Consider the following 23,248-nt stretch of genomic DNA (forward strand, 5'->3'; position numbering starts at 1 on the left):
CTCATTATCTCATTTATCAGCTACCTCCTGACTTCATGTTTCTCTTTTCATGGGCCTTCTGTCATTCCAATGCTGCTCTTAACAACACCTTAAATTCTTTTTATGACATCCAGGTTTAGACCAAGTTTCTTGTCTTCTCTGTCCATCCTGACTTTAACATTACTGGATCCCAGAGGAAGAGGAAAGATGGAGGCTCCCATGCACTAAATATAGGTCCTGTCTCCCTGCCTTGACAGATACATCTTCACAATGACTCCCTGCCCTGACAAGTATACCTTCATAATCCAAAGACATATGTTACTATATGAGTTCATAAGGATGAAAATTAGCAAAATAATGAAGACAAAAGAATTTTTGTTACTGTACATCTGATTGCACTGTTAATGAGCTATCTCAATGGATGGATGACTAATAATGAAAAGCAAAATTCATAAATTATACAATTGTTCAAAATGAATTGTCTTATCTTCATTTAAACAAAATAACTGTATTGCAATTAACAAGATTTTTCACTTATTTTATGTTCTATTGGCAGCAGTTATTCTAGATGATTAAAAGACAGTGTGTACTTATATTCAAAGTGTACAAAGATAGAATATACTTTTTTAAAAGTAAAGCAAAATTAGATAAAAACAAGGTCCTACTGTATAGCAAAGGGAAGTATATTCAATAGTCTATGAAAAATTACCATGGAAAATAATATGAAAAAGAATTTACATGTGTAACTGAATCACTTTGCTGTATAGCAGAAATTAAGACAATATGATAAGTTGACTATACTTCAATAAAATTAAAAAAAAATTTTTTTTAAGATACCACCATGTTTCTGTAGATTCCAGTAGTTCTAACACCCTAATTTCATAGAACTCTATTGGATTGCAAACATATCCAAGGCAAAAAAAAAAAAAAGGAAATTAAAATCAATGCAAAAAAATAAAATTAAAAGTATTTCTATGTTTTCAAAGAACTTTCCTTCTGAAACATCCAATATAACCTATTAAAATTATAAAGCAAATAAAATTTAAAATTAATGAATATTAAACTTATTAAAATTAATGAATACTAATATCATTTGGACTTCCCATTTGGTGCTAGTGGTAAAGAACTTGCTTGCCAATGCAGGAGATGTAAGAGACCCAGGTTCCATCCCTGGATTGGGAAGCTCTCCCCTGGAGAAGGAAATGGCAACCCATTCCAATATTCTTGCCTGGAGACTCCCATGGACAGCTGGTGGGCTATAGTCCATAGGGTCGCACAGAGTCAGACACAAGTGAAGTGACTTAACATGCATGCATGCAATTTTATTTAATTATTAAAATTTATATAATTCTCATGATATATGTTAATACATTTAAAACCACTCATAATTCTAGCATTCAAGTTTTATCTAGTTGAACTGGTTTCGCAATTTGCATGACATCTACAAGTAATATAAATCACTTAATACTCTAAAATGTTCCTCTGCCATCATGTGCAACTGCTGTGAATGCCATAATTGATGATTAATACTGAAAACTCAAATTGAAACATGAAAAGAAGCAAGAATTAAAATGTCTGGTATTATGGAAAATTGTAATTCAAGACTCCACTGCATTCTTATTGCTTGTGAGAAAGGATGCAAGTTAATTATGTCCTTTATCTTAGCTCAGTGATTTTCCTGCTTTAATCTTCACTGTACTCAAACCATTATTTGACCATAACAAGGAAATAGCCCACAAACATTCATGGCAATTAAGCATAGTTGACTTTAGTTTCAAGATTATGGGCTAGAAGAAAGGATGTATAAGGAGGTTGTATGATGTTAGTCATGTGAGCTAATATTGAAGGTTACAAGTCATGTTACTCCATGAGAGGAAATATGTAGGGTGACAAGTCATACTACCCCATCTGGGAGCAGCAGATCCCCAGAAACAGAGATGTATTTCTTTTCCCTAACTAACACAAAAATGTTCACACATACACAGATGTAGAGAAAAAATTAACCATCATTTACCTTCGACTTTATCACCATGGTTATATGTTCTTTAACAAATGTGAGCACTATCATAAATTATTTTTAAAATTTAAGAAAATAAGGTATTTGCCTTTTTGTTGATTTGTTCCCCAGTGTAGGTACCAAATTATTCTTCAGTTGAATTTTGCAGAGTTCAGATGGGGCTGACCCTCTCTTCCTTGCCACAGTGGAGAAAACAAGAGTCAGTCATGGCCAGTCCAAGTACCCTCTCTCTATAGCTAAAAGGTTCAGTATGGAACATGTCTCAGGTCGGATGGACCAAAGTATCCCAGAAATTATTCACTGGACCTGTTGAGAAACATCAATCTCTTTCCCCTGTGGAATGTTTAAGCTAGGAGTCAGGAGTGTGGGATCATCGATGGCCATCTTACCAGTCACATGTCTGGTCCTAGAATGGAAAATTAGTCAGCCAAAAGCAAGCAACACCTAAAGAGAGGGTCAGAGCCCTTTGACTTGCTTGAGCTCCTGGCTACAACTGAGAATAAACCAAGCACACACAGAGAGCCAGAAGTGTAGTCAGAGCCCAACAGCATTACTGAAGGCTCTGGACCCACATTTTAACAGGTTGGCTACACTTCTGGACTCACAGTTATATGAATCAATAAGTTATTTTTGCTTAAATTCAGACTGTCTGCATCTTGCAGACACTGATGAATACTTTGTTAATCTTAATCTTAATACTTTGTTAATCTTATTAAATCACAGTTAAGATGATTAAGTATGGGTCATATAACAGGTGAGTCTAGATACTACCTAGACACGGCAAACAGCAGGTGGAGGAGGTCTGTCCTCAGGGGTGGTATGAGTGATGCAAATCGCAACATCATAAAAAGTGTGCATGACAGACACTCTCCCAGCTAGTTAGTAGTAGTGAGTTACCTGTGAAGCAAAGGTTAATTGGTTTAGTATCCTCAAATAATAGACATTTAAGAGTTCATTAGAGGTTTGAAAATAGTGAAGGTACAAGGGATGAATGACATCGCATGACATGAAGAAGAAAGTCACCATTTCACTTTTTTCTTTTTGGCTGTACTACAGGTTTGTAGATCTTAGTTCCTCAGCCAGGGATTGAACTCATGCCCCCACACTACAAGCAGAGAGTCCTAACCACTTAACCATCAGGGAATTTCCAAAAGTCACCATTTCAGAACCTATATCTCTGCTGCCAGCACCTTCTTATTGGTTCACACCTTCCAGAGAACTCAAAATCCTGAATTTGTGAGACAAGTAGCAGTATTCCAATTATCTTATTTTAAGAAATATAGTATATATTTAAAGAAATAGCAATCTTCATGAAAAATAATCTTTATGAAAAATTAAAAAATGGAATACTTGGGAAAATCCATTTTAATTTACCAATCTCTTTGAGCATTAGCCCATATATAAGAAATATTACAATTGATTAAGATTTTGATTAAGTATTTTATTTTAATTATTAGGTATTTTAATTTAAATTTTAATTAAATTTAATTAAGTATTAAAATTGATATAAGATTGAATACAGCTTTTTTCCTTTAAATTTTGAAATGTGCTTGACTACAAACAAATTTAGAATAATGCATCATTAAATTTTAAAATCTTGATAATCATTGCCTAACCAATGACATAATACCAACAATAAAGTTGATTTAGTTCATTACTGAAGAGAAACTGAAAAATAGTAATGTGATTTGCCGGGGTCCAGCCCCGGCTGATCCAGGGTATTCGAAGGAGAGATGGCCTAGGCGACTATTTATTTATTTATTCATCAAAGATATAAAGAATAATAGAATGAGGATAGCTCAGTAGGAAAATTCTGTGGAGAAAAGAAGCTGAGTAGCTTGGTTTACGCAGAAAATCAATATAACCCGTGACACCAGGTTAGCTCTGACCACGGAGGCCGCAGGCGCCCTCTGGAATAGCGGAAGGTGCCCCACCTTAGACACCTTCTCGAGTGGGTCTTAGAAGCCCAGGCAAATAAATGGTCGCAGAGGATATCCACGCTCCAGATGGAGACTCAGCTGGAAGTTAAGGGGTAAAATGACATGGGGAGACCAAGCTTTGGTGAGCAAGGCCCGTAGCTTTATTTTCAACAGGGGCTTTTATACCCTAAGTTACACATAGAGGATAATAGGGGATGCAAAGTCAGCAGTTTTTGATCCTTATCAAAAACCAGGGTTTCTTTCCTGCAAATTTATCATGTACAAATGGTTTAGGTGATTTACATCATCTTCTGGCCAGAAGGCCTATTAACGTTTTATGACTCTTGACAAGGACTTATCAACAAAGACTTATTTCCTCTAAGAGTAATTATTTTAAGTTTGGGCACCATCTTCCAAAGATAAAATTGCATTCCTATAGGGCGGATGTGTAAATGGGTTTACAACAAAGGAAAGAATTCATTACCTTAAGGGTCTAAAGTTACTAACACCAAGGCCACTACTTATTTTTTCTACATACCAACTATTAATTAATACACATTCAAGGATACAATTCAGGGGATGTGGAAACTTGGCAGCAAGCATTGTTTCATCAATGAAATCTTTTACTAGTTTTATTCTGACAGTTTCTAACTCTCTGAGAGGCTCTAAGCTATTTGAATATCTTAAGCTTCCCGTGCCTCTGGAGGCTGGGAGACTGTAAACAATCATATGCATAGCTGTAGGAGTCCGGGTAAATTTGTCAGGCGAGTTGGAGAGCCATCTGAGGGGTTTGGATATAAACACTCCTAGTTGCCCAGGAACTTTTATTAATTGGAGCTGTAAGTTAACTCTTTGACAGACAGAGCGAGATGGTGGTGGGGGACAGCCCCCAGTAAAGTCAGAGGTGAGAGCACAAAGCAATAAAGTAGGCAGACTCTGGTTTTTTGGGGGTAGATGCTCGAGAATATCCAGGGGGACTCCTGAGGCTCGATCCCGCCTTTGCGTATGCCGAGCCTCCTTCCTCATGACCTTTGTCACGAGTGGAATGTCTCTCGCTGGCTCCCAGCAGTGATTACATTAAAATGTCTTTTGACAGTATATTAGAGATCAAGATTTAAGTCTTTTCACTGCTTTAAAGGAAATAAGGATTTCTAGAAGAAAAAGGGGGCTTCCAAGGTGGCGCTAGTGGTAAAGAATCCACCTGCCAATGCAGGAGACATGAGGCTCGGGTTCAATACCTGGGTGGGGAAAATCCCCTGGAGAAGGAGATGGCAACCCATTCCAGCATTCTTGCCTGGAGAATCCCATGGACAGAGGAGCCTGGAGGGCTACAGTCCACGGGGTCGCAAAGTCGGACATGACTGAGTGACTGAGAACACAAGACTTACTGATAATTAAAATGTGTGGCTATCCTGCTCAACTAAAACATAAAATGACCTTTAAAAAGTATATATACACAAACATAGGCACTGTGTCCAAATGTTATAAAATATGCAGAGATGTTATATATAATCTGATTTTCCCCCTCATTTTCTGTTTTCTACCTGGATCCAGGAAAACAAATACCATTAAAGCAAAAAGCTACCATGATTTTCTTGGCTTTCTCTCCCTCATTTCTATTTTGGAAAAATCTTGACTTTGATCCAAGGCTTCCCTGCTAGCTCAGATGGTAGAGAATCTGCCTGCAATGTGGGAGACCCAGGCTCAATCCCTGGGTCAGAAGATCCCCTGGAGGAGGACATGACAACCTACTCCAGTATCCTTGCCTGGAGAATCCCATGGACAGAGGAGCCTGGTGTGCTACACTCCATGGGGTCACAAAAGGTCAGACACAACTGAACGACTACTTTCACTTTCACTCGATCCAACTAGGTGACCAAAGTTTGAGTATTACATCTGCTTTGTTTCTAGTCCTGCTGTGAACTTCTTAGATTTACTTTTTTCCATGCTACACGAAAGTAAGGAGGAATAAATAATTGACAAAATGAATTCTGAGGAGGAAATCCAGACATTTGCCAAAAGCAATAGGTAATTTTTTTTTTTTTGCTTTATGCTAAACTTTTCCAATTTGTTGTCTATAAGCATAAATATTTATGACAAACCTAGACAGCATTTTAAAAAGCAGAGACATTACTTTGCTGACAAAGATCCATCTAGTCAAATCTATGGTTTTTCCAGTAGTCATGTATGCATGTTGGACCATAAAGAAAGCTGAGCACGAAAGAATTGATGCTTTTGAACTGTGGTGTCGGAGAAGACTGCAAGGATATCAAACCAATCAATCCTAAAGAAAATCAGTCCTAAATATTCATTGGAAGGATTGATGCTAAAGCTCCAACACTTTGGCCACCTGATGCAAAGAGCTGACTCATTGGAAGAGACCCTGATGCTGGGAAAGATTGAAGGCAAGAGGAGAAGGGGACAACAGAAGGTGAGATGGTTGGATGGCATCACCAACTCGATGGACATCAATTTGAGCAAGCTCTGGGAGTTGGTGACAGACAGGGAAGCCTGGTGTGCTGCAGTCCATGGGGTCACAAAGAGTCGGACATGACTGAGCGACTGAACTGAACTGAAGCATAAATATTTATGATTTAGAATTCATTCTATCCCATACAATAGGTTGTGATTTTGGAAGTTTCCCTTATAGATAACTTGTATTCATGTGAAGGAAAAAGATGACACAACCAAGTTATATTTCCAAACAATAACAAAAATTCTTACACTCTTGAGTCCTGTTTTTGTTAAGCAAAAAGAGATGGCCTGAGTCATCATGAAAGACAATCCCTATCGCTCCTTTTGCCCCCGTCCCTTCTCATACTACTCCAAACACACACACACACACACACACACCACATATACACACACCCCACACATATACAAAACCAAGTATTCAGCCCCCAAAATACATGAGGACAGCTTTGCAGAAAGGGGTTTACATTATATAACAATGCAATATTAATATTTTCTGGAAAATAGGGTAAGCTATAGGAAAGACAAATTCACACAGGAGCAGTAAAGCACTGTGTAATGTTTGCTCTTTATGCCAGTGATAGTAGAAGCTGCAGGTTAATGGAAGATGAAACATGGCTTCGCAATGTGATTTATTTTAATCGCTAGACTAGAAGTCTTCAAGTGCACCAAGCTCTTTACATGGAAAAATGCTTTTCAACAGCATACTTGGCAAACTGTAAAGATGACCTCACATGGCCACATGGGCTCTGCGCTGCTTCCTAATTTACTTTTTGCACGGTTTGTTACTTGATGTCACACATACTAATGTGCCGTCCTGGACTAATCTGTTTTCTCAAATATTTCACCATGCCTGTGTTTTGATCTCACTGCTCTTCTATTATCTTCCAAAATTGTTGAAATCAACCATTTCTGTCTGGAGAAAAGCATAATATAGAAAAGATGGTGCTCATGACTAAAATGCCTGAAATGTGTTTGCTTTCCATTTGATACGGGTAGAGCCAAAAGACTCTAAATTCACTATGTCCTTCAATAATTACTCAGTAGAGAGAGAACCATTCTTAAGTCTCCTAGGCAACCATGTGGTGAACAATCTGCAGTAACATATCTTTTCTAATTTTCTATTTTTCTAGAGCTGCTTAGTTTGTTCCCCTTATTTTCCAATATCCATTTCTCCTCACATTTCTCTTTATTCATTATTTTTAGTATTTCTTCTCCTCTGGCTTTTCTCTTATCTCTTTTCTTCTATTAATTAGCTAACTTTCTCTCCCTTAGGAAAGAGTTCAAAACAAATACTTGCCTTTAAAGTCGGCCTATTAACTAAATACCATCTGGTTACTGTTTTGTTCCTCTTTAGAAAATCCACATCGGCCTTTCGTGAATCTAGAAATTCTACTCACTTTTGCTGCCAGAGCATGGCTGTCTCCCCAACTAATTAAAATGCAGACTTAGTAACATAGACAACAGTGATTCAGACTCTAATTTCCACATCCGCCTGCTTTCTCTGAAGACTGAGGGCATTTGAAATGAAATTTCTTAATACCGAAAAAACAAAGAGAAAGGGGAAAGAGGAGAAATTCTGTTAGCAAGTTACCAGCTAAGATAAATTAGATATGCAAGAAACGCATCACCAGCACTGGGAGGGGAGGTGTGAAGGCTGAAATGGCCTTGCTATGGACTGAACTTTCTTGCAGCATCTAGATTTGTTCTCTGACATGGAGTTTTTTGGACCAAGTTGGCTAGTTTGGGTTAGTTGTCACCCATTTCCCGTTTGGCTTCCCAGGTGGCTCAGTGGTAAAGAATCTGCCTGCGATGCAGGAGACGTGAGTTCCATCCCTGGGAGGAAGGCGTGGCAACCCACTCCAGTATTCTTGCCTGAAAAATTCCATGCACAGAGGAGCCTAGGGGTCTACAGTCCATGGAGTTGCAAAAGAATGGGACACAATTTAGTGACTAAACAACAACAAAGTAACTATTTTTCCTGGGCCTCCAACCTCTGATGGAATAATTTGCCCTCCTCACACCCCTCCCCACACCATCTCCTGGCCAAACACCTAAGCATCCATTCTGCAGGGAAGCAGGCATTCTCACAAGAAGAAGGGGATCATTCATTTAATTACCAGTAGGGGCTTTCCTTGGAGAAGGCAATGGCACCCCACTCCAGTACTCTTGCCTGGAAAATCCCATGGACAGAGGAGCCTGGTGGGCTGCAGTCCATGGGGTCGCTAAGAGTCAGACACGACTGAGCGACTTCACTTTCACTTTTCACTTTCATGCATTGGAGAAGGAAATGGCAACCCACTCCAGTGTTCTTGTCTGGAGAATCCCAGGGACGGGGGAGCCTGGTGAGCTGCCGTCTATGGGGTCACACAGAGTCGGACACGACTGAATCGACTTAGCAGCAGCAGGGGCTTCCCTGGTGGCTCAGCAGTAAAGAATCCATCTGCAATGCAGGAGACACAGGTTCAATCCCTGGGTGGGGAAGATCCCTTGGAGAAGGAAATGGCAACCCACTCCTGGATTCTTGCCTGGGAAATGCCATGGACAGAGGAGCCTTGTGGGCTATGTCCAAGATGTGGCAAAAGAGTCGGACAGGACTTAGCAACTAAACAAGTCTTTAATGTATATTCCGTGTTAGCTGTTTTTGCAGTATCTTTCCCTCTGCACCCCTTACACCATCACTGAGTGGGGAACTTTGTGTCCAGTGAAAGCACTCCAGAGGCATCGAAAAGCTCTGTGTTAAGCCTCTTACCTCAGCAGGTTCCTTGTCAAGACATTTGACTAGCATCTTCTTTGTGTACCCAACTTTCCCACACAACATAAAGCAGGATTTGTGGAGGAAGCTCCCCCTATTTCCCTCCCTGCCCTTGGAAGACCAGGAATAATCACTTGGTTAACTCTCATTCGGTTTTCATGAGACCCACCTTTCTCCTAAGTGGAGGGGGAAGTTGTTAAGTGATAAAAGATATCTCGAATTAAATCAAGAATGAAACCACACATTCATATACCATTTACCGCCAGAAGCTTTTCAAAGTCACGACTGAAAACAATGCTTTTAATTCAAAAAAAAAGGTCCATTTTTAATCTAAGATTGTAGAGAACTGAGAACTGGTTTTAATTTTATTGTAATGAATAAAGCATTTGTGCATAGCTATCGTAGATTTCAAAAAGAAAGAAATCCAGTCAACCCTGTTAGACAGAAAGAAAGAACTTTTTGTTGTATAAAAGAAAAAGCTGTGACTTTTTTATTCCTAAGAAGCGCATTCTTAAAATATATTAGAGCACCCTCTTTTGGTATCTAAGAGCATTTGTTGTTCAGTGGCTTAGTTGTGTCCGATTCTTTGGGACCCCATGGACTGCAGCAGGCCAGGCTTCCCTGTCCTTCACTATCTCCCAGAGTTTGCCCAAATTCATGTCCCTTGAGTCGGTGATGCCATCTAACTATCTCATCCTCTGTCCTCCTGTTCTCCTCCTGCCTCCAATCTAAACAATCAGACATTAGCACACTTATGATTTCCAATCTAAATTCTCAGGAAAAAAATCGTGCTTAAAATACTGTGGGTTTTACTTGCTGCTGTTGTTTTGTTTTTGCAATATTCCTGACCAATGTAAGTAGCAGAATTGGTAAAAATAAAACAACAAACCGGAAACCTGATTAAATCGGACTTTAAAAAAAAAGTGAGAAATGTGATGCTGGCTCCACCTAGTGTCGATTTTGAGTAATTTCCCAAAATGAAAATCAGTTCAGTTCAGGTCAGGCTTCCCTGGTAGCTTAGCGATTAAAGCGTCTGCCTTCAATGAGGGAGAACCGGGTTCGATCCCTGGGTTGGGAAGATCCCCTGGAGAAGGAAATGGCAACCCACTCCACTACTCCACTATTCTTGCCTGGAAAATCCCATGGACGGAGGATCCTGGTGGGCTACAGTCCACGGGATCGCAAAGAGTCGGACACAACTGAGCGAGTTCACTTTCACCTTCATGTCCATCGCGTCAGTGATGCCATCCAACCATCTCATCCTCTGCCATCCCCTTCTCCTCCTGCCTTCAATCTTTCCCAGCATCAGGAACTTTTCAAATGAGTCAGTTCTTCCCATCAGGTGGCCAAAGTATTGGAGTTTCAGCTTCAGCATCAGTCCTTCCAATAAGTATTCATTCAGGACTGATTTCCTTTAGGATTGACAGGTTGGATCTCCTTGCAGTCCAACCGACTCTCAAGGGTCTTCTCCAACACCACAGTTCAAAGGCATCAATTCTTTCTTTATAGTCCAACTCTCACATCCATACATGACTACTGGAAAAACCATAGCCTTGACTAGATGGATGTTTGTTGGCAAACGTCTCTGCTTTCTAATATGCTGTCTAGGTTGGTCATAACTTTTCTTCCAAGGAGTAAGCGTCTTTTAATTTCATGGCTGCAGTCACCATTGCAGTGATTTTGGAGCCCCCCAAAATAAAGTCTGCCACTGTTTCCATTGTTTCCCATCTATTTGCCATGAAGTGTTGGGACAAGATGCCATGATCTTCGTTTTCTGAATGTTGAGTTTAAAGCCAACCTTTTTACTCTCCTCTTTCACTTTCATCAAGAGGCTCTTTAGTTCTTCGCTTTCTGCCCTAAAGGTGGTGTCATCTACATATCTGAGGTTATTGATATTTCCCCCGGCAATCGTGACTCCAGCTTGTGCTTCATCCAGCCCAGCATTTCTCATGATGTACTCTGCATAAAAGTTAAATAAACAGGGTGATAATATACAGCCTTGACGTACTCCATTTCCTATTTGGAACCAGTCTGTTGTTTCATGTTCAGTTCTAACTGTTGCTTCCTGACCTGCATACAAATTTCTCAAGAGGCAGGTCAGGTGGTCTGGTATTCCCATCTCTTGAAGAATTTTCCACAGTTTATTGTGATCCACACAGTCAAAGGTTTTGGCATAGTCAATAAAGCAGAAATAGATGTTTTTCTGAAACTCTCTTGCTTTTTCGATGATACAACGGATGTTGGCAATTTAATCTCTGGTTCCTCTGTCTTTTCTAAATCCAGTTTGAACATCTGGAAGTTCACGGTTCACATATGTTAAAGCCTGGCTTGGAGAATTTTGACGTTACTTTACTAGTGTGTGAGATGAGTGCAATTCTGCAGTAGTTTGAGCGTTCTTCGGCATTGCCTTTCTTTGAGATTGGAATGAAAACCGACCTTTTCCAGTCCTGTGAACACTGCTGAGTTTTCCAAATTTGCTGGCATATTGAATGCAGCACTTTCACAGCATCATCTTTTACGATTTGAAATAGCTCAACTGGAATTCCATCACCTCCACTAGCTTTGTTCATAGTGATGCTTCCTAAGGCCCACTTGACTTTGCATTCCAGGATGTCTGGCTCTAGGTTGTTGATCACACCATTGTGATTATCTGGGTCTTGAAGATCTTTTTTTTATAGTTCTTCTGTGTGTTCTTACCACCTCTTCTGCTTCTTTAGGTCTTCTTCTGCTTCTGTTAGGTCCCTACCATTTCTGTCCTTTATCGAGCCCATCTTTGCATGAACTGTTCCCTTGGTATCTCTAATTTTCTTGAAGAGATCTCTAGTGTTTCCCATTCTGTTGTTTTCCTCTATTTCTTTGTACTGATTACTGATCACTGAGGAAGGCTTTCTTATCTCCTCTTGCTACTCTTTGGAACTCTGCATTCAAATGGGTATATCTTTCCTTTTCTCTTTTGCTTTTCACTTCTCTTCTTTTCACAGCTATTTGTAAGGCCTCCTCAGACAGCCATTTTGCTTTTTTGCATTTCTTTTCCATGGGGATAGTCTTGATCCGTCTCCTGTACAATGTCACGAATCTCCATCCAGAGTACATCAGGCACACTTGTCTATCAGATCTAGTCCCTTCAATCTATTTCTCACTTCCACTGTATAATCATAAGGGATTGGATTTAGGTCATACCTGAATGGTCTAGTGGTTTTCCCTACTTTCTTCAATTTAAGTCTGAATTTGGCAAAAATGAGTTCATGATCTGAGCCCCAGTCAGCTCCCAGTCTTCTTTTTGCTGACTGTTAAAATTCTTCAAGCCAGGCTTCAGCAATATGTGAACCGTGAACTTCCTGATGTTCAAGCTGGTTTTAGAAAAGGCATAGGAACCAGAGATCAAATTGCCAACATCTGCTGGATCATGGAAAAAGCAAGAGAGTTCCAGAAACACATCTATTTCTGCTTTATTGACTATGCCAAAGCCTTTGACTGTGTGGATCACAATAAACTGTGGAAAATTCTGAAAGAGATAGGAATACCAGACCACCTGACCTGCCTCTTGAGAAACCTGTATGCAGGTCAGGAAGCAACAGTTAGAACTGGACATGGAACAACAGACTGGTTCCAAATAGGAAAAAGAGTACGTCAAGGCTGTATATTATCACCCTGTTTATTTAACTTATATGCAGAGTACATCAGGAGAAACGCTGGACTAGAAGAAACACAAGCTGGAATCAAGATTGCAGGGAGAAATATCAATCACCTCAGATATGCAGATGACACCACCCTTATGGCAGAAAGTGAAGAGGAACTCAAAAGCCTCTTGATGAAGGTGAAAGAGGAGAGTGAAAAAGTTGGCTGAAAGCTCAACATTCAGAAAATGAAGATCATGGCATCCGGTCCCATCACTTCATGGGAAATAGATAGGGAAACCGTGGAAACAGTGTCAAACTTTATTTTCTGGGCTCCAAAATCACTGCAGATGGTGACTGCAGCCATGAAATTAAAAGACTCTTACTCTTTGGAAGGAAAGTTATGACCAACCTAGATAGCATATTGAAAAGCAGAGACATTACTTTGCCAACAAAGGTTCGTGTAGTCAAGGCTATGGTTTTTCCTGTGGTCATGTATGGATGTGAGAGTTGGACTGTGAAGAAGGCTGAGCGCTGAAGAATTGATGCTTTTGAACTGTGATGTTGAAGAAGACTCTTGAGAGTCCCTTGGACTGCAAGGAGATCCAACCAGTCCATTCTAAAGGAGATCAGCCCTTGGATTTCTTTGGAAGGAATGATGCTAAAGCTGAAACTACCGTACTTTGGCCACCTCATGCAAAGAGTTGACTCATTGGAAAAGACTTTGATGCTGGGAGGGATTGGGGGCAAGAGGAGAAGGGGACGACAGAGGATGAGATGGCTGGATGGCATCACTGACTCGATGGACATGAGTCTGTGTGAACTCCGGGAGTTGGTGATGGACAGGGAGGCCTAGTGTGCTGCGATTCGTGGGATCACAAAGAGTCGGACACGACTGAGGGACTGATCTGATCTGATAGAGCTTCTCCATTTTGGGCTGAAAAGAATATAATCAATCTGATTTCGGTGTTGACCATCTGGTGGTGTCCATGTTTAGAGTCTTCTCTTGTGTTGTTGGAAGAGGGTGTTTGCTATGACCAGTGAGTTCTCTTGGCAAAACTCTATTAGCCTTTGCCCTGCTTCATTCTGTACTCCAAGGCCAAATTTGCCTGTTACTCCAGGTGTTTCTTGACATTCTTGTCCCCTGTAATGAAAAGGACATTTTTTGGGGTGTTAGTTCTAGAAGGTCTTGTAGGTCTTCATAGAACTGTTCAGCTTCTTCAGCATTAGTGGTCGGGGCATAGACTTGGATTACTGTGATGAATGGTTTGCCTTGGAGAAGAACAGAGATCATTTTGTCGTTTTAGAGATTCCATCCAAGTACTTCATTTCGGGCTCTTTTGTTGACTAGGATGGCTACTCCATTTCTTCTCAGGAATTCTTGCCCACAGTAGTAGATATAATGGTCATCTGAGTTAAATTCACCTACTTGAGTCCATTTTAGTTTGCTGATTCCTAGAATGTCGACGTTCACTCTTGCCATCTCCTGTTTGACCACTTCCAATTTGCCTTGATTTGTGGACCTGACATTCCAGGTTCCTATGCAATATTGCTCTTTACAGCATCGAACCTTGCTTCTATCACCAGTCACATCCACAGCTAGGTATTGTTTTTGCTTTGGCTCCATCCCTTCATTCTTTCTGGAGTTATTTCTCCGCTGATCTCCAATAGCATATTGGGCACCTACTGACCTGGGGAGTTCCTCTTTCAGTATCCTATCATTTTGCCGTTTCATACTATTCATGGGGTTCTCAAGGCAAGAATACTGAAGTGGTTTGCCATTCCCTTCTCCAGTGGACCACATGCTGTCAGACCTCTCCACCATGACCCACCCATTTTGGGTTGCCCCACACGGCATGACTTAGTTTCATTGAGTTAGACAAGGCTGTGGTCCGTGTGATTAGATTGACTAGTTTTCTGTGATTATGGTTTCAGTGTGTGGGCCCTCTGATGCCCTCTCGCAACACCTACCGTCTTACTTGGGTTTCTCTTACCTTGGGCGTGGGGTATCTCTTCACGGCTTCTCCAGCAAAGCAGAGCCGCTGCTCCTTACCTTGGCCAAGGGGTATCTATCTCCTCACCGCCGCCCCTCTGACCTTGAACGTGGAGTAGCTCCTCTAGGCCCTCCTGCACCCACACAGCCACCGCTCCTTGGACGTGGGGTTGCTCCTCCCAGCTGCCACCCTGGCCTCGGGCGTGGGGTAGCTCCTCTCCGCAACTCCTGCGCCATCGCAGCCTGGCACTCTTGGCCATCGCCCCTGACCTGGGACATGGGGTAGCTCCTATCAGAGCGCTTATGCCATGGGGCCAAACTATGGTGGAGGTAATGGAGATAACGGTGACCTCCTTCAAAAGATCCCAAGCACGCACTGCTACATTCAGTGCCCCCCAACCCTGCAGCAGGCCACTGCTGACCCACACCTCCACCAGAGACTCCTGGACACTCACAGGCAAGTCTGGGTCAGTCTCTTGTGGGGTCACGGCTCCTTTCTCCTGTGTCCTGTTTGCACAAGGTTCTGTTGGTGCCATCCAAGAGTCTATTTCCCAGTCCTGTGTAATGGTGGGGTTAGTGGCAACCTCCTCCAAGAGCGCTTACGCCATACCCAAGTCTGCTGCACCCAGAGCCCCTGCCCCTGTGGCAGTCCACCGCTGACCCGTACCTCCACAGGAGACGCTCAGACACAGTTCTGTCTCTGTCTCTGTGGGGTCCCTGGGTTCTGGTTGTGCACAAGGTTTGTTTGAGCCCTCTGAGCATCTCTGGGGGGAAGGGGGTTTGATTCTAACCATGAATTCGCTGCTCCTACCGTCTTGCTTGGGCTTCTCCTTTGCCCTTGGGCGTGGGGTAGCTCCTCTTGGCCGCTCCAGCGCCACGCCTCTCAGACCTCTCAGGGTCTCATATAAGGTTAATGGGAAAATAAACGCAGACTTTGCCCTCTAGCAGGTCACCCAGCATCCAGTTCAGAGCAGGCTACAGCAGTGGCTCCCAACTGGGCTGCGATTGGGTCAGGCATCGGACATTTATTTAATTCTCTGGGTCAATGTGCAGCTGGATGTGAGAAGCTCTGAAATCCTAGGGAGAAGATGCCGGGGTGGGGGGCACGGGGAAGGCTGACCTCACTAGTAGAATAATGAGGCTCTAAGAAGAGGTTTGAAACTGCCAGTCTGGCACAGGCTGTCTTGTGGGTGGGCTTTCCTTGTGGCTCAGTTGGTAAAGAATCTGCCTGCAATGCAGGAGACCTGGGTTTGATCCCTGGGTTGGGAAGATACCCTGGAAAAGGGAGAGAGAGAATTCCATGGACTCTATAGTAGTAAAACGAAAACAGTAGTGGAAAATTATTTACCTAAAGGCGTACAGTCAACTCAGGCTAAATTTAAGTCAAAATTCTGAAATCAAACCCACATTTATTGCCTGATATCCCTCTGTGTTTTTCTACTGCTCTTGACAGTATTATAGTATCAAGGAAAGATTTAAAAAGTAAACCCCTTCTACAAATAGAAAACCAATTTAGGTGAAACTTTTATTACAGACCAGGAATTTTGAATATCTAATATACCTAAAGCACTGTGAGAGCCTTCACAGAGCTGCTGAAGTCAATTCCATACACTCTGAGTTGGTGCAAAAGCTTTTTCCTAGCTTGTTGCTCTGAGAATGGTTGCCCAGACCTCTTTAGCCATCCCCACCCCCATCCAGCACATCAGGCGCTTCTCTGCATTCAGTGCTGCCGAACATCATTCAGACTCTGAACTACACCTGCATGGAGCCAGGGAGATCATTTCATTTGCCTTTGTGGCCCTATTTTTAAGATATTTATATATCCTGCCATGTTATTTTTGTGTGTCCCACAGAATGTGAGTATGCCCTTTCCGTAACTGTGACCAGACCCAGGACAAACTTGAAATGAGTAGAGTGTGGGCGTGGTGCCTCTTGTTTTCAGTTTAGCTTTATCCCCTTCGCTTCACTTCTGGGCACTACTTCCCACCCCACAGAGCCACAGGCTCCTCACCAATTTTCCGTTCCTTCAGGGTCTCAAGTTAATGGCAAATTAAATGGCAAGTGAGTTTGCCCTATCTTTTCTGGAATAAGGTAAAATATACATTAATGAAGGAGTGAATGAATGAATAAATGGAAAACAAATAAAATTGTTCCTCTGCCCATGTACAACTTTTCAGTTTTCTTAGGAATCCTGAGTGGAATTCAGACCAATTTTTTTTTTTTTTTTGGGGGGGGGTGTGGGGAGGATAATTGCTTTACAATGTTGTGGTCATTTCTGCCATTCAACAACATGAATCAGTCATAATTATACATGGCCCTCTTGAGTCTCCCTCCTGCCTCTCCTGCCACCCCTCTAGGTCTTCACAGAGCCCCAGGCTGGGCCTTGTGTTATAAAGCAGCTCCTCACTATTATCTATTTTATTTTACCCACGCTAGTGTATATGTCAATGCTACTTTCTCAGTTGGTCCTACCCTGTCCTTCCCCTGCTGTGTCAAGTCCATTTTCTATGTTTGCATCTCCATTTCTTCCCTGTAGATAGGTTCATCAGTACTATTTTTTTTTTCTAGATTCCATTTGTATGTGTTACTACACACTGTTTTTCTCTTTCTGACTTTACTTTGTACAACAAGCTCTGCATAACAGGTTCATCCACTTCACTACAACTGACTCAAACTCATTCCTTTTATGGCTGAGTAATATTCCATTGTATATATGTACCAACATCTAGGTTGCCTCCATATCCTGGCTATTGTAAATAGTGTTTCAATGAATACTAGAGTAAAGACCATATATGACAAACCCAGAACAAACATTTTTCTCAATGGTGAAAAACTGAAAGCATTTTCCTCTAAGATCAGGAACAAGACAAGGGTGCCCACTCTTAACCACTATAATTCAATATAGTTTTGGTAGTCTTGGTCACAGCAATCAGAGAAGAAAAGGAAATAAAAGGAATCCAGATTGGAAAAGAAGTAAAACTCGCACTGTTTGCAGATGACATGATACTATACCCTATAGGTACTATAACCCTAAAGATACCACCAGAAAACTACTAGAGTTAATCAATGAAATTGGAAAATTTGAAGGATATAAAATTAAAACACAGAAATCCCTTGCATTCCTATACACTAACAATGAACATTTATTTAACTTATATGCAGAGTAGATGATGTGAAATGCTGGGTTGGATGAAGCAAAAGCTGGAATCAAGATTGCCAGGAAAAACATCAACAACCTCAGATATGCATATGACACCACGCTATGGCAGAAAGCGAAGAGGAACTAAAGAGCCTCTTGATGAAGGTGAAAGAGCAGAGTAAAAAAGTTGGCTTAAACATTGAAAAAACTCAACATTCAAAAAACTAAGTTCATGGCATCTGGTCCCAAACTCTGGGAGAGAGTGAAAGACAGGGAAGCCTGGCATGCTGCAGTCCATAAGGTCACAAAGAATCGGACATGACTGAGTGACTGAATAACAACAATGAGAAATCAGAAAGAGAAATTAAGGAAATAATCCCATCCATCCGTGCAACAAAAAGAATAAGATACCTAGGAATAAGCCTACCTAAACCATGGGTCACAAAGAGTTGGACACAACTTTAGCAACTGAACAATAACAACAGGGACCAAGGACTTGTATGCAGAAAACTTTAAGTCACTGATGAAAGAGATCAAAGATGACACAAACAGATGGAGAGATACCCCATGTTCTTGGATTAGAAGAATCAATACTGTGAAAATGACTCTATGGCCCAAATCAATCGACAGATTCTTTGCAATCCCTATCAAACTATCAATGACATTTTCCACAAATTTAATGAAACTTGTGTACGCGATGGTTTGAGGCAAAGGGGCCATTGAGAGCAGTATAGGAAAAGCATATGCTGGTCCTGAGAGCCCTATCCAACAAGGTCACAGTTGTCATTTTCTTACTTGAGTGAATTCCTGAAGGCCCTCTTGAATCCATTTTCTTCATCTGAATATGAGAAACATCATGAACCATTTTTGTATGACCATTATTATGAAGCTTCAAAAGGGTCGGCAAGGGTGCTTAGTAATCACCAGTCACTCAAAGGATGACTATAATGATAATTTTTCCTATCACCGTGTGCTCAACGAGAAATCTGTTCTAGGCTTTTAACAGTAACAGTACATTCTCTAGCTCTTTGTTTGAGTCAAAGCTTCCATTTTTAATAAGCTGCAGATTTTGATGTTCTGCGAGTTATCATTAGTAAGTCTGGAAAAAAAATGGAGTGCATTCTAGTTATCATTCCTAGGTTTAGCTAACTAGGTACTGCTGGTGGACAGAAAAGAGAGTGAAGGATTAGCAGAAAAATCTACTTTGGTAAACAACAAAGAAAGAACCAATAAGACCTAGGGCATTTACCTTGAAGTCTCCATCACCCTTTATGCTCATGCAATTAATAACAGCAATTAAGAATAAACTTTGGTATGTGTCAGGCATTTTCCTTAGCAGTTTACCACTTAAATCTCATAATAATTTGCCATTTTATACAGTTAGGAAGTTGAAAGGAAAATAACTAAAGTCATGAGCACACGTGGAAGAGCTGTAATTTGAACTAGAGGTGTCAGATTCCACAGATGAGGCAACGAGCCAGTGTGCGTCAGTAATTCTTCTCTCCTCTCTCTCCATCATCTACCCAAGCCACCACAGCTAGTAACACTGAAAGTTAATGCTGTGTTGCCTTTCGCAAATAAGATACCTCCCCTTGTAGTCACTCTCATTCTGAGAAGGTTCAAACCTTTCCAGTCCAGATCACACACACACACGCACAAAATCTCTGGGCACATGACGCAGAATGGTTTTTGTTCTTTCTCCTCCTATGTACAGAGTCAAGTTTCCAGATAGTCTCTTTCTAGCTTTATTATCCCCTTTTGTCTTGGTTTCTCTGACAGTATTAATTAAGACTTTATACAGTTATTGACTAGAGCAAGTGGCTTGTAAAGAGACAATAGCAAAAATGAGCACGGAGACTTTCTTGAATGAGCCCCAACTAGGGGCTTTGTTTAAAGTGACTTTGCTATGACAAAATACTATAGGCTCCCAGAAATAGTTTGATTTTTTTAAGTTGGTTGGTAAATTCAATTTTGTCTTTAAATTACCACTGACCTCTCATTCTTCTTTATCTGGATTCCTTCTCAGCCAAAAAACCCTTTCATTGGCAAATATTCAACAAGCTTGATACCTCATCTAAGATAAAATATTATATGCATAAAATGAGAGATTTGTATGTGTTTTGTAATGAAAAAGTGATTTAGGACATACGTGACTAAGAATATGTGTCATTACTAATAACAATGAGGAGGGACATGGCTTCATTTCTGTCTTCTAAATGAGAAAAAAATATCTTCTAAATGAGAGATAAATACTCTGACTCAAGATCTGTTCCTTTTTCTCTTGTACATTTTCATGGAACACTTACTCATTTAAATACTGACTCAAAACTCTGTTTTGTGTCAGTAACTGTCATAAAACACTAGGGAGGTGACTCATTGTTAAAGGGTAATACTCATCACTTGTCAATGGTTCATTAGCATGACTGAATAGGCACTAATGTGGTAATTATCATGAATTGTCAATTTCCATCAGAGTGTCTTCTCCCAGTTCTAAGATTGAGAATGCTTGTGAAATCATAGGGGAAAGCAGAGGATAGCCAAGTTAACAAATCCACCTCCAATACCGGAAAATAATGGCAAAAACATCTAGAATAAAAATGATGATGGTGATAGCTAATATTTGCTGCTGGTGCTGCTGCTGCTAAGTCACTTCAGTCATGTCCGACTCTGTGCGACCCCATAAACGGCAGCCACCAGGCTCCCCCGTCCCTGGGATTCTCCAGGCAAGAACACTGGAGTGGGTTGCCATTTCCTTCTCCTATGCATGAAAGTGAAAAGTGAAAGTGAAGTCGCTCAGTTGTGTGCAACCCTCAGCGACCCCATGGACTGCAGCCTACCAGGCTCCTCCTGTCATGGGATTCTCCAGGCAAGAGTACTGGAGTGGGTTGCCAGTGCCTTCTCCGAACTAATATGTATTGAATAATTATTCTTTGCCAGGCATTAGCCAAGTGCCCCACATACTTTATTGCTTCCATTCACCCTATAAGGGGCTTCCCAGGTGGTGCTAGTGGTAAAGAATCTGCCTGCCAATGCAGGAGATATAGGAGACACAGATTCCATCCCTGGGTTGGGATGATCCCCTGGAGAAGGAAATGGCACTCCAGTATTCTTGCCTGAAAAATCACATGGATAGAGGAGCCTGGGAGGCTGCAGTCCACAGGGTCACAAAGAGTTGGACATGACTGAAGCAACTTAGCATACATCATATATATATATATATATATAGCATCCTATAAATTATATACTATTACTAATGCCATTCCAAGAAGATAAAACTTAGAGACATGATGTAAATCATGCCCAAGATCATATAGCTAGAACTCAAACCCGGGTCATCCGAATCCAAAATCCACGCACTTGACAGTTTTATTTTCAACTTCAGTGCTACTGACACTTGTGGTCAGATAATTCTTTGCTGTGAGGGTCTGCCCTGTAGGACTGAGCAGTTTAGCAGCATCCCTGGCTCTGCCCACTAGATGCCAGCAGCACATTCTCTCCCTGCCCCTTCCCCTACAAGCGGAAGCCAGAAACACTCCAGATGTTACCAAAGGTACTCAGAAGGCCAAACTGTCACTCCCCCAACTTGAAAACTCCACCCTAACCCCCGTTTGTGTGCAGGGCTTAGTCACACAGCCATGTCCAACTCTTCAAGACCCCATGGATTCTAGCCCACCAGGCTCCTCTGTCCATGGGATTTCCCAGGCAAGAATAGTAGAGCGCATTGCCACTTCCTTCTCCAAATTCCTCTTTATACTGACAATATAATATCATGTCATTAAATAACTTCCAGAAACCTAATTTTTACAGCTCTAAAACATTTTATTGAATGTAAAATTAGCACTACATCTAAGAGATTACTTTTGATTATTTTTTAAAGAAAAATGTATGTTTAAGAACAACCAGATTCTTTGAAATCTACCCCTTTGTTGTATTCTCAGATTTAAAGATGGAGAAGTGGGAGGTGTTTTATATTGCAGACTATTCACTTCCCTCATTAAAATGTCACCATATTCCATCTGTTACACTGTAGGAGATAAAATGAAGAAGACTTGGGTCGGTAATAAGTTTCTTTAATAGTGAAAGAGTTTATTTGATTACTGTATACAGACATGGCCTAAGTCAACAATCAAATAAAATACTGCATGCAGATAGATCTGAAAATAAAAATAAATCCATTAGTCAGATTTTCTCTAAAAATTCAGAATTCTATGATTCTCCTAAAATATCTAATAAATCAAAATTTACTAAAGCTTTGGTTTTGGTTTCATTCCTCTTAAAATATATAATTAAATATATATTAAAAGCAAGTATTTTGCGATTTCTGCCTGTACGATTCACTAAACACTTAAGTGCTTATTATTATGTCAGCTAGTTTAGGAAAGATATAAAAATTAAGGTCGGCATTCCTGAGGAAATTATTTAAGAAACAAGTCATATACACAAAAGCCCTGAAAATAAGAAAATACAGTACAAAGCAACTAGTAAAGTGTTCTGTGTAATTCACATTAAAAAAAAATATACGCACACACATATGCACACTGAAATTAAGGAAGATAGTGAGATTCATTTAATAGGCATATTTCATATAAACTATTCATCACAGATTTTCCATTTTAAGAGTCCACATGAAAAATCACAGTATGCTTAGACTAGAAGCAGAATACATCAGACAAAAATTTTCTAGAGATGTTTGAGCTGTCAAACTTCTACTATTTTTCCAAATCTGTTTAAGGTTTGGGGGGGAAAGGTTCATTTTTGGATAAAAACATACTTTTATCTATCCTTTTTTGAATAATCCATCACTTTTCTCACCAAAATACACAATTTCTTACAAACCCCATACAGTTTTAAATTAATAGTGTTTGGTTTATATTTACCAAGAAATGGTTTTCCTGTTACCATAAAAATGGAATTTAAAATATATCTGGCTTAAGAAATCCAAAAGAGAACAGTGGATTTAGCTAGGTTTATAGATAAAAGATGTGTATTTAAATGATCATACATCCTTAACCTCTCTCTTGGGTGCAGTTTGGAAGTAATCTGCCTTTTAATAACCTACATTGGACATCATGGTTGTAATCCAAGTGAGTAGCATCACAACAAAATTATCCACTACACACACGTTGCTTAGGGCTGCAATGTTACCATAGTTACTACCAGATCAAACATCTCAGGAAAGCAGGGCCACTAAATCTCTGACTGTGCAGAAACTCAGCACTTTTGATAGGTAATGAGCCTTCATTTTCCTTCATCTTTGGGCTTTTCCAATTGATCTTGTGCTGTTTCTTCATCTTTCTTTTTCACATCTGAAAAACAGATAAATTTTCATCACACAGAGAATATATTGAAATCTACTT

At 40.6% G+C, this 23,248-nt stretch overlaps 1 protein-coding gene across 3 annotated transcripts in view; it reads right to left on the bottom strand.

The window, feature by feature from the left end:
* Positions 1 to 21,952: 21,952 nt before the first annotated feature.
* Positions 21,953 to 23,248, bottom strand: part of PKIB (cAMP-dependent protein kinase inhibitor beta) — a 121,312-nt gene continuing 120,016 nt past the window's right edge. For all 3 annotated transcript variants that reach the window (XM_061427445.1, XM_061427444.1, XM_061427443.1), the window contains one exon: positions 21,953 to 23,197. In XM_061427445.1, coding sequence (XP_061283429.1) covers positions 23,130 to 23,197 — 68 coding nt within the window. In that variant the 3' untranslated portion in view covers positions 21,953 to 23,129. The remainder of the gene's footprint in view (positions 23,198 to 23,248) is intronic.

Source organism: Bos javanicus, chromosome 9 (assembly GCF_032452875.1).
Source record: "Bos javanicus breed banteng chromosome 9, ARS-OSU_banteng_1.0, whole genome shotgun sequence".
Classification (NCBI taxonomy): domain Eukaryota; kingdom Metazoa; phylum Chordata; class Mammalia; order Artiodactyla; family Bovidae; genus Bos; species Bos javanicus.